The sequence below is a fragment of the Equus przewalskii genome, chromosome 16 (genome assembly GCF_037783145.1).
Source record: "Equus przewalskii isolate Varuska chromosome 16, EquPr2, whole genome shotgun sequence".
Classification (NCBI taxonomy): domain Eukaryota; kingdom Metazoa; phylum Chordata; class Mammalia; order Perissodactyla; family Equidae; genus Equus; species Equus przewalskii.
Window position 1 is genome coordinate 33,460,009 of NC_091846.1, and position 19,151 is coordinate 33,479,159.

The 19,151-nt window shown below is 33.2% G+C and overlaps 1 protein-coding gene across 9 annotated transcripts in view; it reads left to right on the plus strand.

Moving 5' to 3' along the window:
- Positions 1 to 19,151, plus strand: part of PCDH17 (protocadherin 17) — a 95,765-nt gene that overhangs the window by 24,985 nt on the left and 51,629 nt on the right. For 5 of the 9 annotated variants that reach the window (XM_008541127.2, XM_070578863.1, XM_070578861.1 and 2 more), the window contains 2 exons: positions 9,783 to 9,841; positions 9,975 to 10,147. In XM_008541127.2, coding sequence (XP_008539349.2) covers positions 9,783 to 9,841; positions 9,975 to 10,147 — 232 coding nt within the window. The remainder of the gene's footprint in view (positions 1 to 9,782; positions 9,842 to 9,974; positions 10,148 to 19,151) is intronic. The other 4 variants (XM_070578862.1, XM_070578864.1, XM_070578868.1 and 1 more) reach the window with 1 other exon arrangement.

Below are 19,151 nucleotides of genomic sequence, written 5' to 3' on the forward strand. Positions count from 1 at the left end.
TTAGGTCTAGGAAAAATCTAGTTATTGGTGTTATATGTAATGTTCAGCATATTAAAATGATTTACATGGAAATATAGAAAGGTGAAAGTGCAGACTTTCAAAGAGCTCTCTTTTTATTAGAGGTGATAGCAGTACTATTTTTGCATAGTATGTAACAATTTTTAAAAGCATTTTCAAGGCAAGTTACATTCATTTCTCATTAACTTATTTCTAAAAGTATTGAGATGGATCATTATTTTTCCCTGTTTCTCAGAGAGGCAGCACAGCAACTGACTGGTGCCGGCTGTCTCTGGCAAGTGTTGTTGTTCTACAATGAATTGAGTCTGTAATGGGCAACTTTATGAAAGTCACTTAGCTGCAGTTTCTCTGTTAAAAAAAGTAAGATGTGGACAATAACACTACTGTGTATCCTAGGGCAATTCAGAAGAATGAATCATGAGTATCAATACTACTGTTTTGCAGATCCTAATATAAGACAGCATACTCCAAATCTCCTAGCACAGTGTGCACAATGACGCTATTTACATACATTTAGATTCAGTGCAGTGTAGTTTCAAAGCATGTCTATATTAGCTAAATACATTAGACTAAGAACTGGTTTGAATCTACATAATTCAATTTGTAAAAATTTCCTTTTGCTTATTACCAAGTTCCTAAAAATTAATAAAATAAGATTTTAAGGAAAAGTATCTTGCAGAAGACTCAGCATTCATAGTGGTAATAAATAAAATAATGTGTCACCAATTTGTCTCCTTCCTTGTTCTATCCTTCTGTTCATGTGTCGAGAATTCTAGAAGTTCAGGCTTGTAATGAGTTTTCATTGGCTGTATATGAGTGTTGAGTTCTTCATCTTGGAGGGCTGATTGCAGGGGATCCCATTTTAGGTATTCCTTCCAGTGGGAAGATCCTTCAGTATTCTTAATAGAGATGGAGAAGGAACATGATAGGAGGAAAGCAGAGAAGTCTCCTAAGATGGAATGTCTGGTTGAGAGAGAGCAAAAAACAGGAAAGCAAACAACTCCAAACTCCCTTCGCCACCATCACCACTGGAAGAAAAAGGGAAGACTGGGTATTGGATAGAGTTGAGATGGAGAGGCTGACTGTACCAAAGAGAATGGGTTAATTGGGGGATGTCAAAATTAGCAACGCTGAAGTAAATGTGGATTTTTTCCTAAGACATGAACTCGTGGTGTAATGCTGTGCCATTGCCAATGAGAAAGCACATCTAGCATTCAGTGGCACCTTAGTGACCTCTGGGCCCCAAGCTTCAGAAATACATAAAAAGAATGTGCAGCCTTCTCTATTTTGCATGCTTTCATAGATAACAATTATCACTCATCTTACCTTTTGATTATCTCGATTTTCTTCTCTCTTGTCAAAGATGATATTCTTCAAGATTCATAAATTACATAATTAAATTCTAGCACAGAATTTATTATTGAAGTTATCAGTTTCACTTATAAAAGAGTTAATATTTGCAAGAAGTTTTACTATACAGCCACATCACTTTAAAAAAATCATCTAAATCATCCTAATTGAGCAGTAGACTTAAAATTCTAACTTACAAGATGTGACTGTCCTTTTTCTCCCATTTTTAATTTATAATAATGCTAGTTTTTCTAAATGTGGTACAAACTTCTCTTGGTTTTATTATGCCTTTAGTAACAAAACACAAATGTCAACCACACTATACTTGTGTAAAATGTATTATTGTGAAAATCGCTGATAACTACAGTTATTGCCATACTTCATGCACTTTAAAAATTCCAAAGCCATAGGTGCTGTCAGATAACTTTATAAGTAGTGGCTTAAAATGCTGTTGCCTACTTCAGCAATGTACAAAGAACCACACCATATATTCTGTTGAAGGCAAAACTATCAGAAGCAATGTCGGTATGAAAAGGCTAAAGTGAATTATTTGTGTCTTAACACTCCATTGTGTTCAATCTGCTGCAAAGAGAATACTCGTTATCACTGTGAAAAGCAGTCACTTTGAATTAAGGGAAAAGTTCAATTTATTTTGTTTTCAACCAATAGCATCCATATGTGCAATCAACCTTGTGTTCCTAATTCAAAGGAATTTTCAAAATTCCACTCCCCTGTACTCCTGGATTAGGAATGATCATCTAAGTATAACTGAAGCTATAATGATATGATTTAATACCATAAGTAAACATCCAACCCCAAATTAGTCTGTGAGAGTTAAGTTGCTCTCTTAATGATGACTTTAAAGAGTTGAAGACGTACTTTCATTTTTTTTTTAATAATTCCTATTCTAGATAAATACCTCTAGAATTAAACTTTCTTCATATTTGTATTGCAACTTTTGGGAGATCCTCTTGGCATTTGACATACTTGTCTTTACTCTCTAGTATATTACAAATTTATGAAGACAATGTTGACACAAACATATAAAGTTTATATAGATAAATGCAAAAAATAGATTTAATATTATGTATAATTATTGAGGCAAATGCTTCTAGAACCTGGTGCAAAATGTTGCATCTTTTCTTCCTCAGTTTCTAATCTGCTGTCAGTTATATCTAGTGTATTGTTAATTTCAAATATTGTGGTTTTCATTTTTAGAAGTTCCATTTGGGTCTTTTTTATATCATCTATTTCTGTCCTTCAGGCGCGAGATTAAGATGAGACAAGGAGGTACTTAGGGCTCAAAATTTAAGGAGGCACTTATGCTCAGGGCCATGCTTTTACATTCTTGACCATACTTTTAATATTCTAATAGATTTTAAAGGTCCTTATTGGTTAATTCTGTCATTTGTTTCTTGCCTAGATCTGTTTCTATTGATTGATTTTTCTCCTACATATGAGTTATATTTCCTGGTTTATTGCATGCCTTGTAATTCCTGATTAGATCTCAGATATTGTGAATTTTACATTGTCGAATGCTGGATTTTTTTATATTGCTTATGGTCTGAGCTAAATGTGTATTTATGGAATGAATTTACCTATTGGGCCTCTGTCCCAAAGGTCTCCTCTTTGGTGAAGAAACTGACATAGAAAGGCAAAAGAATATCAAGAATGCCAGCAATTTATAAACCATTGCCTCTTGTGTTTCCACATGAAAGATTCTGGAAATGCAAAGAGCTGTTTGGTTTGTCAAAATTGTTCTCTCCATTGGAAATTTCCTGACTGTCCCATGACTCTATATTGGGAAATATAGGATAATACTGGCAAATTAGCACCAAGGTGTTGAGCAACATTTACTTAAATAGTACCTCTGATGGTGAAAACTAATCATAGAATCCAGTTTCCTAATGCTCACGTTATTCTTCTCTCTTCCTTTTTCAGGGATACATTTGAAGAATAGCATTCTGATATTTTTTCTTAGAAATTTATTTGAAATAAGACTCAAAATAATGAGGTTTTAATTTTTCTCATCCTACAGTTGTCTCATTTTTCTAGATACCTAAGTCTTGCTTTAAAATTTACCAGACTTTCATCCAATTATCATTATTTCATGATCATTACAGTGCTGCGTGTAGGATTTTAAATAATAAAAAAGTTATAACAGGAATTGTGTTATATAACTAAGAAAATTTCATATATCATCTCATATAAAACATAAAAGCACACATTTTAGGTAATGTTATCCTAGTTTTACACCAAAGTTGTAAAATTATTTTGTGTACACTTTGTACAATATTTTGCCTAGCTTTGGTACATCTTAGATGCTAATCATTTCATACTAAATTTCTTTAGCGTCTTTACAAAGGTTTTCTATTCATTTGCTTCCAAATGCAAAATTGATTTTAAGAGGCATTTTCTAAGTTCAAAAACTCATCATTTCTGAGGATGGATCTCAGTTTTTCACGATAAAGCCATGTTTGTTTCCTGCATTGAAAGGAAAAGCTACTCTTTGCCATAAATGCAGTCTTAAATCTTTCTTTAAAGTACTTTTTTTTTTGTAGTTGGGTAAACAGGAACTGCACACAAGAAAAACAAATTTGAAAGAAATGAAAATTGAGCTAAAGAATTCATATTTAAATATTTAAGGTGACAGTCTTATAGGGCTGTTGCTTGGGTTTGCTAGTGTGGCTAAATGCATCTTTATATCCCAAATCAATTTGTAGTCTGTCCAAATGAATATGGGATTTATACGTGGATTTTAAAAGTTGGCAGAGTATACCTTTAAAAGTCAAAGTTCAGAAAAACTCTTTATTGAGAATATTTAGTAAAAGAACTTGTATTTTTATAATTCTCAATGAGACAGAAGAATCCTCAGCATCTATGAGATGCAGATGATCACTGTAGATATATTTTTAGAATTACTTTTTATTAGCACACAGTAAAATGAACATTTTTTCAGTTTAGAGTTCTGTGTGTTTTGTTCGTGTATAGCTTCATGAGACCCCACCACAATCAGGATACTAAACAGTTCTGTCCCCCGAAAATCTTCCTCATGCTGTATCTCCATAGGCAACTTTAACCCCTGGCAACCACTGATCTGTTCTTCATCATAATAGTTTTTGCTTTTTTTGAGAAGTCCTATCAATGGAATTATACAGTTTGCAATTTTCTGAGACTAGTTTCTTTCACTCAACATAATGCTTTTGAGATTCATCCAATTTGTGATATCAATAGTTCGTTTATTTATTGCTAAATTTCCCATTGTGTATATGAACCATGGTCTTCCTATTCACCTGTTGAAAGACATCTGGGTGATTCCAGTTTTGGCAAAGAGAGCTCCTGTAACTATTCATGTACAAATTTTGTGTAAGCATAGTTTTGATTTCTTTAAAGTAAATACCAAATTGCTGGGTCATTTTGCATCTTTTTTTCCCCTGCAAATCATGCTTTTGGTATCATGTCTAAGAACTCTAACACTAGGTCACAAATATTTTCTGCTTGGTTTTCTTGTAAAGTTTTGCAGTTTTATGTTTTACATTTAGATCTATGATCCACTTTGTTTTGTTTTTTTTAATAAAATGTGAGGTGGAGGTTGAATTTCATTTCAACTTTTAATTTTTTAATTATCGGTGGAATTGCCTTTTTGAAACTTTGTCAAAAATGAATTGGCCATATTTGTGTGGGCTGCTTCTGAACAGTCTCTTCTGTTTCGTTGATCTATGTGTCTTTTCCATTGACACACTACACTATCTTGATTGGTGTAGCTTCATAGTAACTCTTAAAATAGGATGGTGTAATTTGTTCACTTTATTCTTCTTTTTCAAAATTATTTTGGCTATTATATTTTCCATATGAATTTGAGGATCCTATTGTTTATATCTACAGAAAATTGTGCTATTAATATGAATGGAATTATGTTACATGTATAGATTATTTGAGGAGCATTAACATCTTTTCCATTTTGTGTCTTCCAGTCTGTAAAGATGATATATCTCCCCATCTATGTAGGTCGTCTTTGATTTATTTCATCAGTTTTTGTAATGTTCAGCATACAGATTCTGTATGTGTTTTTTAAAAATATTTATTTGATAAGTACTTGATTTTGGGGAACTTTTATAAATGTATTGAATTTTGAAATTTTGGTTTCCAATAGTTCATTGCTAGAATATAAAGAGATGATTGATTTTTGTATGGTGACCTTGAATGTGACAGCTTTGCTTAACTTATTAATTAGTTCTTGAAAGTGTTGTTTGTTTGTTTTTGTTTGTTTTGATTCTTTCTTATTTTCTTCCTAAACAATAATGTTATCTGTGAATACAATAACATTGTGAAAATTTTTTTCTCTTTGTTTCCAATTTGTGTATCCTTTATTTGTTTTTCCTGCCTTATTGAACTTACTAGGACTTCAGTACAATGGTGAATGGAAGAGGTGAAGGCTAGGGTGAAAGTTTTTAATCTTTCACCAGTAATATGATGTTAGTTATAAGGTTTTTTTTGGTAGGCACCCTTCGCTAAAGTTGAGGAAGTTTCCTTCTGTTCCTATTTTGCTGAGAATTTTTATCATTAATAATATTGAAATTGAATTTTGTCACATGCTTGATATATTTTTAAAATTTCTGTTTTTAATATTTTAGTGGTAAAAACATCTATTTTGACCCACTTTTACTATCCATTTTCAATTAACTTCTTTGAGCACATATAAGTGGTCATATTAAATTAATCTACTTCCACAAATAAAGAGCTTTCCCAATTTCGGCTGACATCATTCAGTTTCGGTAGGTGTTTTCTTTTGGTCTTTCTCAGAGAGGCTTGTTTTTTAAGTCATGATTTTTATTTTTTTGGAGAGGAAGATTGGCCCTGAGTTAACATCTGTGCCAATCTTCCTCTATTTTGTAGGTGGGATGTGGCCACAGCATGGCTTGATGAGCAGTGTGTAGGTCCACGCCTAGGATCTGAACCTGTAAACCCTGGGCTCCTGAAGCAGAGCACGGGAACTTAACCACTACCCCACTGGGCTGGCCCCGTGATTTGTTTTTTAGAGTTCTAATAGCATGAGCAAATTGTAGAAGATAGTGTATCTTAGGAATAGTTTATTATTGACCACTGCTGATAAAAATTCTGGTTTTGAATATCTTTTATAAATTTGCTACAATTTGCTGAGCACTAGTAGAGAAAATGCATAAAAGCAAATAATCAAAGAAACCATTCATATCGTGCAGACTTTATCTAATTTGTGCATTTGTTTACTTTATTACTTGTTTATTTCTTCATGTTTTCTGTACAAAGGAAAGTAAAGAATATCTAAATTTCTATCTTCATCAAACAAAATAACCAGAAACAAAAAAATAAAACTAGGAGAGCACACTCAGTCTTATAAGTTAGTTCTGATCTGTTTTTTTATGAGCAAATAATCACTTATAAAACACCAAAACTTTTGTCTTTTTATTCCTGACTTTGGAATAGATCAAAAAGATCTTCATATCTAAAGTATCTACTTTAGAACTTTTCTGTAACAGCCCACCAATTCCGGCTACACTTTTTAAAATAATAAACAAGAAAATAATAGTTAAAAGTCACTGATTCAAATTGAGTTTGAGGGGAACACTTTCTAGTAATCAGTTTGTATGGAAGAAGATAAAATTTTCAAGAGTTGTAAATATTCACATTTTATTACTCTGCTGAGACCCAAAAAACTACAAGTGTCTGACTTCAAATTTTACTTTCTTCTTAGACTTAAAAGTTAAGATTTATAAATATACAAGGTAGAACTCAATTTTTATAAAACAGTGTTGGAAAATATCTGAAAGCTCTTCTACTTCTAAATTAAATGATACTGTGATACATATGGCTTTTTTTTCTCAATTTTTCATTTTTCTATGCAAATACTGTTATTTTTATTCAGATTATTTTAAATGAGTTTTCAGACACCCTTGGAGCCTGGATATTGAAAATGTTATTTTCTATATTAAAACCAGTGTGATTTTTATAGTGAATTAGTTATATGTTTGTTAAAGGCCAAATGACTATTTCATTATGGTAATTACAAGTGCAAACACAATCTCTCACATTCCTACCTATTTTAATGAATGAATGCAGACATTATTAGTAAACTTCTGATTCTCTACTACTGATTAAGTTGCAAACTTTTAAAATTGTATTTTGTGAAATTTACAATAATAAACCAACTTCTTTCTTTTTTTACATTTCTTTTTCCCTCTTTCCACCCTCATTCCTCCTCCTTCGTATATCTTTTTGTTTCTCTCTTCCTTCTATTTTTCCCTTGCCTCTCTCCCTGCTTTGGTTTTTCTTCTCTTTCTTTCCCTTCCAAAATCCCTTCTTTTCTACCTTCCTCTTGTTTTTCTATTTTCATCAAAACAATATTTGGTATCAATACCATTGCCCAGTGTTCATCTAACTCTCTGATACACGCACACACACACACACACACACGCACACACATACACGCGTATAATTTAAAAAAAGCTCTTCAGTCAATGGAAAAATGTATTTTACTTCTTAAGTCTCTTATTGTATTAGAATCGCTTAGAACTTTAATAATATGCTAACATTTTTAAAGACTGTCCCTATTAGAACAGGTGAAGAAAAATTTCGCCAATCTGTCTCTCTGTGTCTAACTGAATAGAGATCCACATCGGATGAGGTTCCTCCCAATTAAAGCCATTAAAATCACAAGACTACTTATAATAGCACCTATATTTTCTAACTAGAGTTTCCACTTCCACTTTACATTTTACTCTCTGCTTAACACCCAGGATTCTGTTTTTCTGAAGTGTTCTAAGATACTCTCATGCTTAGCTTTCAACTGATAGCAATAGTGGCGTGGATACATGTTTTTGACCAACTCAAAAAGTGACCTAGATTTTATTAAATTAAAATGTGGAGTTTCTAAATAATTACAGTTTTGACAATTAGCAAACTTCTTTTGCAAATATTTTTGCCCTTGGTGTTGGTTACTAGTATTATTTTTACCAGAAGATCAAGTTATCCTTAAAAATTGGTAATTTGTTATTATGGAAACAAAAATTAAGGTGCTTCACAAAATCTAGAAACTATTACAACATGTTAATGGCAAATGTCTGTTACCAACTACTAGTTTAAGAGGATTAGGAGTCAGAAATGAATCTACCTTGTTTACCTTTATCTTTGCATTTAATTTGATAAAGCGCATTTGAACAACAGCAAAAAGATTACGGATTAAGAAATTTGTGAGGGTTTTTCTGTTCCCAAACTTCTAACAGACGGTGAAACTTAGATAATACTTTAAGCTATTACTCTTAACATGCTTTTTTTTTTTTTTCAGTAATAGTTCCAAAAGGCAAATAATTTAAATTATTATATGGGAAGAAAAAAAGAGTACTGTTAGTTCAAATTAGCCTTGTTTGTAAAGAAAACACATTGCTCTACATTAAGCCTTACCTTGGGCCCTCTGCTTCGTGAATTGCATGCTCCTGTGTCACTCATACTTGCATGCTGGATGATCTTGTAGAAACCCATAGCTGCTTCAGAGCACAATGGTGTGATATGATGTGATGCCGAAAACAGGAGAACCTTTGTCGCTGGGTCAGCTGCAAGAAGCAGTAACGTGTATGAATGTACAGTATAGGGAGATCTATGAAAGATCTAGTCTCTTTCTCCCAAAAGACTCTGTTCCATGATACAAGGAGAACTCAGTTCTTTTTGGCAGACCTCCACGACAGTTTGGAAAGCAGTAAAAACAACCACAAAAACAAGCCTAGGTTCTCCATGTCTTTGCTCTCAGTGTTTAAAGTAACATTTTACTTTGCTTTGTTTTGAATAACTCTTTCCTTTGTATTATTTGAGTACACTTTCCACAGTAGGGATGTAGATGAGAATGAATCATAGAGATGAGTTCAACCATACGCATCATGCTTGTATTTGTTATTGGCAAAATTTGAAGGCAAGGCCCTGTATCTCTTAATTGAAGAGTGGATGACTTTAAATGATATTCTTTCAAGGAGGGCATGGAATCCCAGCAGATGATGTAATTATGTTTAAAAATGAGTATTATTAAATAATTCACACTTTTAATATGGAGAAATTAGGTCATTTTTCCACTCCTCCCACAAATATTAAATGTTGGTATCTGAGTAATGAAACAACACAGACAGTGTTATCCATCCTGGTACTAACAGAGAATGCCAGTTATGACAGGCTCATTGTTTACTTTAACAGGTAATTTGTGGACCGGAATCATTTAATTGTTCTGAGTACATAATTACATGTCAGCAATTTCCAATTTAATTAAAATGTACAAATCTGAAGATTAAGGGAATTTTTGAATTATTAATCATTTTTCCACTAGGAAATCTTGTTGCTCTGCAGGAGATTTGTCCAGTGTACAACTATACGTATTTTTTCCTTCTCTTTCGCAGACAGACAATTTTCCCGCAGAGCCCAATTACATGGGCAGCAGGCAGCAGTTTGTTCAAAGGTAAGGCCTATTAAATAACTTTCTCAGCTTCCCCATTTGCATTCGTGTCAAAATTGCTTTGCAAGAGACTACACTTCAGATTCAAACTTGTAGAGACAACACTTTCTCTTCTTTTTCTTTATATGTATTTCAGTAGTTCCACGTTTAAGGACCCAGAAAGAGCCAGCCTGAGAGACAGTGGGCACGGGGACAGTGATCAGGCTGACAGTGACCAAGACACTAACAAAGGCTCCTGCTGTGACATGTCTGTTAGGGAGGCACTCAAGATGAAAACTACTTCAACTAAAAGCCAACCACTTGAACAAGGTGAGTGAAGCCTTCCGATGCTTACAAAGTGTAAAGCTTAAGCAGTCGTTATCAACCTGTTAGTTCTAGAGTTGCAGGTTATCATAGTGGAATGGACTATTGATAATATATCAAAAGAAATAGCAAATCCTGAGGTTGTCCCAGACAAAAAGCAACTATTCGATGCTTCTGTAACAACAGAAAAAGGAAGGCCATGGATATTAGTCTGTAACATTCTTGAAATGAGAACTTGACCAAAGTCATTATATTGTTTTTATCTTTATGGACATTTCCTAACCTTTCCTATTTTGCATTATATTAACAAGGAAAATAAGTCATATATTAGATATGCACATCTTAATATACTAATTTACAGAATTAAAATTAGTAATTTCAACACTTTTAGGTGAAATAAAAACTTGACTGGAATTTTATAGCTCTTAGCAATGTTGCTTTATTTTTAGCGTGAATTTTAGCTTCAAAGTAGGTTTTCAAGAGTCAAATAACAGCTAAGCCAGAGTTTTGGCTGCTTCTTTTGATTTACATCTAAGTCTTCGTGGATATCAAATAAACTTGAACTTATTTACCCAGATAGAGATAAAAATGAAATACTTTAATAAATACATGATTTTTTTTCTAAAAGTCTGCCTTCAATTTATTCATTTGATATGACTTTTTATTAATTTTGATATTTTTATTGTTTCAAACACAACAGAATATTTGCTAACACTTCACCCAAAGAGAATTAAGCTACTCTTATGTGTAAGCCTTAGACATTGTGAATAGGTTTTTTTTTATGTCCAATTACAAAAAATAAAAATAACTATTGTATAAATCAGATTTCAGAACTATAAATGCATATTATATTGCTTAATATTAGTTTGCAAAATATTAATAGTATTTAAAAATATTTAATATTTATAGTTTCAGGTTTTTTAATGAGAAATTACATTTAAACTACATAAACATAGTCATTTATTCTTCTGAGTCATTTATTGATTGATGACTCATGGAAAGTAAATTTTTACCTCTAGTAAGTCTGTCCTATCACTTATATCTCAGCAGATATAATGCTTATTAATTTCTCTAATCATGTTGAGATTTCAGTACAAATATGTATACCCATACACACATATGTATACATTCAATATAGAAATAAATATACATATTCAGTATTACATATGTATCAATATTTCTGCACTGAATATAATTATGCCGGATTTATTTTAAGGTTGACTTCCCAAAATGTCTTCTTTTCTAAGTAACAACTGCCAGATATACCATAGTAACATTCTGTGTAACAATGGGATATTGTTTTTTAAATTATTTTTAACAAAAGCTATTTGAATATTTATCTAATATTCACAACTCCTGCAAATTTGAATGTTTACCTGAAGTGACTTGAATTGTCTTGATGGGTTTTGACTACGTGATATTATGATATATGAATCTTTTAGACACATTTTAAATAATAGGTTGTTGGCTCTTGCTATGTGAATTCATAGCCTAACACAGACTCATCTACGTGTGTGTTGACAGTGATTGACAGGTAATTCATTGGCTACTATTTGTAAAGCTGTATAGAGTAAGTAAAGAGTTTGCATTTATTGTCATATTTTCATGAGAAACTTTGTTAATTAAAAAAATAATAATCTGCTGCTCACATTAACTCTTTAATTTCTTTCCATCCACTAATTGAGCATTGTATTTGATGGAAATGAACAAAGACCTCTATAGAAAAAGGAAGTGGTTTCATTTATGTCATAAAATGAAATTTATACTGAAAAGCTGTTTTTTCAATTTTGATATAAAAAAATACTATCTTAGAAAGGTGGCTATTCTTAAAAGAACAAATATTTGGCACATACAGTATTTTAATTAATATTCCACATAAAATACTTACTAGTCTAAAAGTGAGAATGCCAATAGAAATGTCTCCTGTAAAACGTATAGTTTTCACACATCCTTATGGGAAAGTTATTGTGAATCTGGAAGCCACACTTACGTAATCCATGAATTATATAGAAGAGAGACTGACTTCTGCTTTAAAACATGATTTAGAGGGATAAGCTAAAATAGTATTTCATTGATTGATTGATCTATTGGTTTGATTCCTTAATTCATTTATTTGATAAATTACTAACTGCTTTCAGTATGTAAGGAAAGTTAGATTCTTCAGAAACATCAAAAATAAATTTCACTTGGAGCCTCCCTTCAAGAAACTATATGTAACTGATAGAAATAGGAGGTCTCTCTCTGTTTCTGTCTCTCATCTCTCCTCTCTCAATAACCTCTATCTGTCATCTCTCTGTCTCCCTATCTATCTCTGTATCTATCTCCTATCTATGTTTCTCTCTCTATCATCTATATCACCTTTTTTGCCTTTTTTTCTCTTCCTTCTTTTCTTTCTTCTATCTATGTATCCATGTTAATATCTATCTATCTAGATTCAGAGGAGCAGACTAGCACTTACTGAGTTCTAACTACTTACCATAAACTGTGCTGGCTTCATTTCAACATTAGCTTATTTAATCTGCAAAACTAAAACAGTTATCATTTTTATCTTACATATAAGAAGACTGAATTTATGGGAAATGTATTAACTTGCACAGCAGGCTGGAGTTTTATCCTAGGTCTAGAGATGGCCAAAACTTGTGTCGTTTCTATAAAACTTTGTCTCCAAGTGGAAGAGTTTACTCAAATAGGCATTCTGATGCATTGCTGTGACTTAGACATCAAATAAACATTGAAGAGTAAGTTAAAACCTGAGTTCATGTAAGCAAACTTCGAGGGAGAACATCAAAATAGGTCATATGCATTGAATGAATTATTCAGTACTTAAAATTTATTATCCTATGTAGTTTTCATTGCATTTATAGATAGGTAAGTATTGTTGCTTTCACATTTAATAGATGTTAAGAAACTTCCTAAACATTCTGCAGCTTTAATTAGTGAAGGCAGAGTTAGCAATAAAATAACAGGCCATCACAGCCTGACCTCTTACGCAATGCTTTATACTATTCACGTAATGAATGGTTTACTCAGAAATAATTTTAAAATGTTTGAAGAAGCAATCAGCCATTGTCTTGGTCAATGTACTCTGTTAATTTATTTGAAAAACATCATGGGAGGCCATGCCAACTTAATGCAATGCACAACTATAAAGAATAATTTTCTTTACAGATGAAAGATGATGACAGCTGTATTCAAACAATTATCTCATGTCAGATTTTAAATATTAACCCTTAATTTTTAATACCTTTAAAAATCTCCCAAAAAGCAAAATTTTCTCTTAAAAGAAAGAAACTAAAAGCTAAACAAAAAGAAATATATTTATCAGAATTTTTCTTTTCTTAAAAATTTGTAATAATACCTTAACAGATTTCAATTGAAAGTCAGTAGCCTAGGGGTGGCCCGATGGCTGAGTGGTTAAGTTCGCTCTATCCACTTCGGTGGCCCAGGGTTTCACCGGTTCAGATCCTGGGTGCAGACATGGCACTGCTCATTAAGCCATGCTGAGGCGGCGTCCCACATGCTACAACTAGAAGGACCCGCAACTAAGATATACAACTATGTACTGGGGAGATTTAGGGAGAAAAAGCAGGAGAAAAAAAAAGATTGGCGACAGTTGTTAGCTCAGGTGCCAATCTTTTAAAACAGAAAAATCAGTAGCCTAGTATATTTAACATTTTTTTCTATTATTCTCACTGGCTTCTTTCCTTGTTTAAATCATTTCTATTAAAAAAGTAATGTTCTATCTCCACATTGAAATATTTCTTTAGAAATTCAAATGATTAAAAGAAAATCTTCACATTTTTCAATGGAAATCTCCATGCTAATAATAATTTTCTTTTGCAGATGACTTAAGCCTTTTGAAATTTTATTTTATTAGCTCAAATGTCACTTTTTTCCTTCTTTTTTGTGCAGTCAGATTTTTTCCTCTTATTCTGCTCCTGCTGTTTGTGTAGTTTTGCTACCATCAGTTTAATTATCCCAAACATACAGCTCTAGTATGTGTTGCCCATTATTTTAGCTAAAATATTTGGAAGTGTTCAGTAGTTAATTGAAGGTATGATGTGCGGCACTGCAGCTGAAGATAGCTTTAAGGAATTTTATGTTAATAAACCGTCTAATAGAAAGAGGTTATTTTACTTTCCCTTGGCGTGATTAAAAAAACCATCTCATAGAATGTACTTAATTTCTTTCTATTTGATTGCATTTTTGTGCCCTGCCTCTCTATTTGTCAGTTAGATTTTCTCCATACTCCTTTCATGAAATGTTGTAGGTAAATAGGTAGATAGATAAAACAATCCAAATGTTTTCGAATTTATATGGTACCACAGTAGCAAATTACTTAATTAGAAAGGCAAATAAATATATTTCTATTTAATAAACCACTGTTTATCAGAAAATGACACAGGAAATTGACAAAAATATACTTGATCTTATTTTGCTGATTTCATATTTTGGAAGAAGAAAAACTGATTTATATCAAGAACTAATAAAAGTACATATAATGTTATTCTTTAAAGAGGAGTCACAAACAATTTTATAAAGAATAAAAACTCTTCCAAAAATTTTTTTAAGTTTACTTACTTCTTAGGTTTCAGAATATTATTCACACTTTGACTTCTTTAAGGAAGTACTACACCTTTGAATTTCTGTCCACTAGAAGCCCTGTAAAGTATTTGGATTGTTAGCAATAGCTGTTTCTTCCTTAAAAAGATTTAATAAGCTTTCGCTAAAATTCAGTACTCTCTATTGATTCCCAAATAATAAATGTGCAGTTTTCGTCAATGCTGACTGGTGATTTCTCTGAGCTCATTATGGATAACTCAGTGACTGTCATCAATTTTCCAAGGATAATCAGTCTTCTGATATCTTTATAATTGACTGAAACCAAGTTCTTGAATCAAAGCCTGAAGTGAATGGAATAGCATTGTACCTTTTGTGTTGACACCCGTGCCAGGATTGCGCTAGAAGCGTCACCGTCATGGCATCTGACACCCCTGTTGGGTGGCCAGCTGTGGGTCTCTTCCCCTGTGACTGGATTCCAGGACTTTTCTGACCCTCAGGAATTGCTCCATTCAAATTCTTTCTCATTTTATTTAATTGCTTTATAATCTCTCTCTTTTTTTGTCTATTCATTTCTGTGCCTCCCCGTTCCTCTCGCTACTGCTAGAAAATCTGACTTCTTAAGTTACGTTCTGGGTTCAAAACATTTCACTATGGAATCTTTGATTAAAATCTAATAAAAAGAAACTTGAGAATAATAGAAATACCAAGTAAGCCAGATTTGCTCCGGTAAATTCAGTTTTAAACCTAAACTACATTTTTAAGAGCTGCCTTCCCTCTTCCAAGAGGAGATTCTAGAAAACCTCAAAAACTAAAACTGATGAATTTTGTTTTGTTCCTTTTTTGCGTTAAGTCAGTGCTTGAATTTTGCTTGTGGGCCCCATATTCAAAACAGGATTAGGCTAGTTTAAATGACTACAATATTTGTTACATGATTTCCAGGTATGGCGAGGCTCTAAGCCCCATTCCTTCAAATCAGCATCCCTAAGTCACTGCTCAATGACTGTGGTTTCACCACATTTCTAATTATGTCTGGAAAGGAAACAGTTTAAGGTTTTCACACTCTATACTTGACTGTGAAGGAGCTATTGTTAAAAAGCAGTAGCAGGCAAATGGGGGAAGAGAGGTCGAGGTTCTTGTTCAGTGGAGTGAGGGAGGAACCACACATTCAGGAATTGGGAGGAGCTTATTGAGAAAGAGGGTTAGGAGGCTGAACACAAACTTGACCTACTTTGCAATTTCCCCTAGAACTGACCCTGAATGGAAAAGTACCAGGATAGTATGTTTATATTCTCAAGCTTCCATTCTGTTTTCTATTCTGCATTATGGTGACTGCAGTTAAGACCCTTCCATTCAAGCAGTGCCTTCTCCCAGACCCTCCCATAACAGGCAACAGCAAGTCCACTTCTACATAAGCGAGAGCGCGAAGGTGATGTCTATGTCCGTTCTCTCAGCAACCATCTGGCAATGTCTGAAAGTAATTTTTAAAAGACATGCTGCTATAAACTTATTAATAGTAAATTTGTCTTGGGAAGGAAATGGAAAATTACTGCCATATATGGGGACATGGGGAAGAATTGTTGGATATTTAATGCCAGGAAGAAATCATTTACAAATTTTTAAAAGCACTGCTTCTTTACGATTCTCGTTCATGGCATTTAAAAGACTATATTATTAACCAAGAATTCATATTACTTTCAAGCCCTGTTTTTATTAGAGTATGTGTATCTGCAAGCACCTTAATATCAATTTCCCCACTCTCCTGTGCTATCTTTTAGAACTTTCAGAATTCATCTGGTTTTACATATTACTGGATAAAATATTCCCAAACTCTGAGCAGCTTCAGTTTATTTTTGCTTATCAAACTTTGCAACTGTCCCTCAGTTCACCTAACTTTAAAGGTTTCAGTGACATCTCTTTTCCTCATATGCAAACATCTGCTTCAAGAATCCAGCAGCTGGTATCATGAAAATAGAGAGATTTTATCACCCTCACATTTGTTGCTCGTCGTAAAGCCTCCCTAACAAGTGTTGCATGATTTACTATAGTCTCAATGTGATTTTGAGATTCTCTTGCTTTTGGTAAGCACAGCAATGACTTTTGCTAAAATATTCCAATTAGGGAATGTTGGGACAGTATTTTGCAACCTTTTGAAACTTACTTTGCTTCATACTTGGTAGCAGCGGCACCCTCCCCAGCCTTAGAATTATTGTATCTCTCAAATACTCTCAAAAAACCAGAGGATTTTACTTTTTGCAGTTTTTTATAATGACAATATTTTTTTTCACTTTCATAAGTAAAATTCTATACTGATATTCCATACAATTCTATGAAAGTAGGAGTATGCCCATAAACTATGAAAATCAAGAACGGTTATCAGCTGACCTGTTAATTAAGAACTATACGAAAATACTGTTAATGAGTATGAAACTTCTAGAAATTTTCCAATCTTTCACTCTAATAACATGTTCTAATATTGCAGGTTCTCTGTTCTTTTGAAAGCCGTACTACAAAACATTAGGGTAAAAAAGAATCCTTGAAGTATAACTCCCTTATTTTCTAGGTAAGAAAATAGATTAAGTGACTTCTGTAGAGTCTTCAAGTCAGTGGCAGAGGTAGTACTAGTTCCAGGCTTATAATTTTCTGTCTAGAGTTCTTTCCATATTTCAATGCCATTCCTGTAACTAATAGTGACCTCAGAGTCTCCACACAGATACTTCAAATTTGTCATCACACTTTATTTCTTTATTAATCTGAAGATGTCAGCAGCCATACTTGGGAGCTTCATTCTTTATTCTTTCGTATATATTGAATAAATATTTCATATATTCATATATTTTATATATATTTAATAAAAGCTCCAAAAGGTCAATAAAATGTATTATTCCAGAGGTTGGACATTGATGCTACAATGTTATTTGTCACCAAGAACAAGAATGTATATATCTCTTCAACCTGGGCACCATACCTACAGCTCTCCTAACTGTGGTCCCTGATACTTCTTGGTGCACTAAGGAATGGTGGTTCCAGGAGAGATTTTCATTTATCGTTTATTGAATCACTTATTTTTTCTTTCAATAAACGACTGTGTCAGGGATACAAAGATGAGCTAAAGCACAGACTGGGTCCTCAAGGAGCTCACCTTATAGTAAGAGAATTTGACATAAAAACTATGAGGTTGGTGCAGTGAGAGAGATGTCCTGAGTATTAATGGAGTCATGAGAATGAATACTCAGCCCACATTTGGGGGATTAAAGAAAATTCCTGGAGAAAACACCTGAGTTGACCCTTCAGAAAATGTTTAGTTTACTTGGCAGAGTGAAATTGGGGGAGGGAAGATGACAAGGCACTCTCAGAAACACAGATGAAATGAAGCTATGCATGGCAAGTTGCTGTTAGATGCATGTAAGTAGTGACGTGTGGGACTAGAAATGGCAGGTCCGGGACTGGGGATGTGAGTAGAAGCCCAATGATGGGATGACTGATAGGGAGCCCTAGAAGTTTCAGGAGGTAACAATTTCATTTTAAAGAGATGATTTATATAACAATGCCTCGGGAGATGAAGATACCATTAGGTAACTGGGGAAGTAATCCAAAGCAGGGCAAAATGAAGCCCAGAGCAGTAAAGAGGTAGCAGAAATGGAACAAAGTGAAAGATTAAAAACTTCTTTTAGTATATACTATACTTTTATGATTATAATCAATTGCTTGGTATTCATTTCAAATCGATTTTGATGTAGAGTTTCTAAAGGAAAATAATCATTTGATGCCCAAGTAAATGGGATATCACTTGAATTATTTAATGCCTTTAAGTAAGTTTTTTATGTGATATGTACCACATATATTAAATTAACACATAAATGTTTGAAACTTATAACATTTTTTCTAAATGACCAGTGCTTATTTGTGTAGTAGAATTGACTTAATAAACTCTACCATTCAAAGATGCTAGGGGGAAAAATTTCAGTTAACCACATCTTTGAGAGAACATTCAGAAAACAGTGAGGTAGTATAAAAGTTAGTGTCATAATGCATCTTAGGATTGTGACTTGGGTAACTGAGTTCAGTTTGCTAAAGTGGTAAAGACAAGGTGAGATCGTCATCGGAAAACATTTGGGAAGCAAAAAGAAGAGTTAAATGAGTTTCAGAAGAGGCAACTGAAAATTAGAGTTTGGTAATGAGAGGAGAGGTCAGGAGGTATAAATTTAGAAGCCAGTGACATAGGATCATAGTTAAATTAAAGTAACTTGGTGAGAAAGATTCTTGGGGAAAAAAATAGAATAAGGTCCAGGATAGAATCGTGCAAACCATAGCCTTTAGAAATTGAGAAGGGGAAAAGTTTAATAATTGTTCAACCTGCCGAGAAACATATTCAGTATGTTTTGTCATAATCCAAAATCTGGAGACCCCCTAGATGAGTTATTTGACTGACGCCTAGTTTTTAGATTTC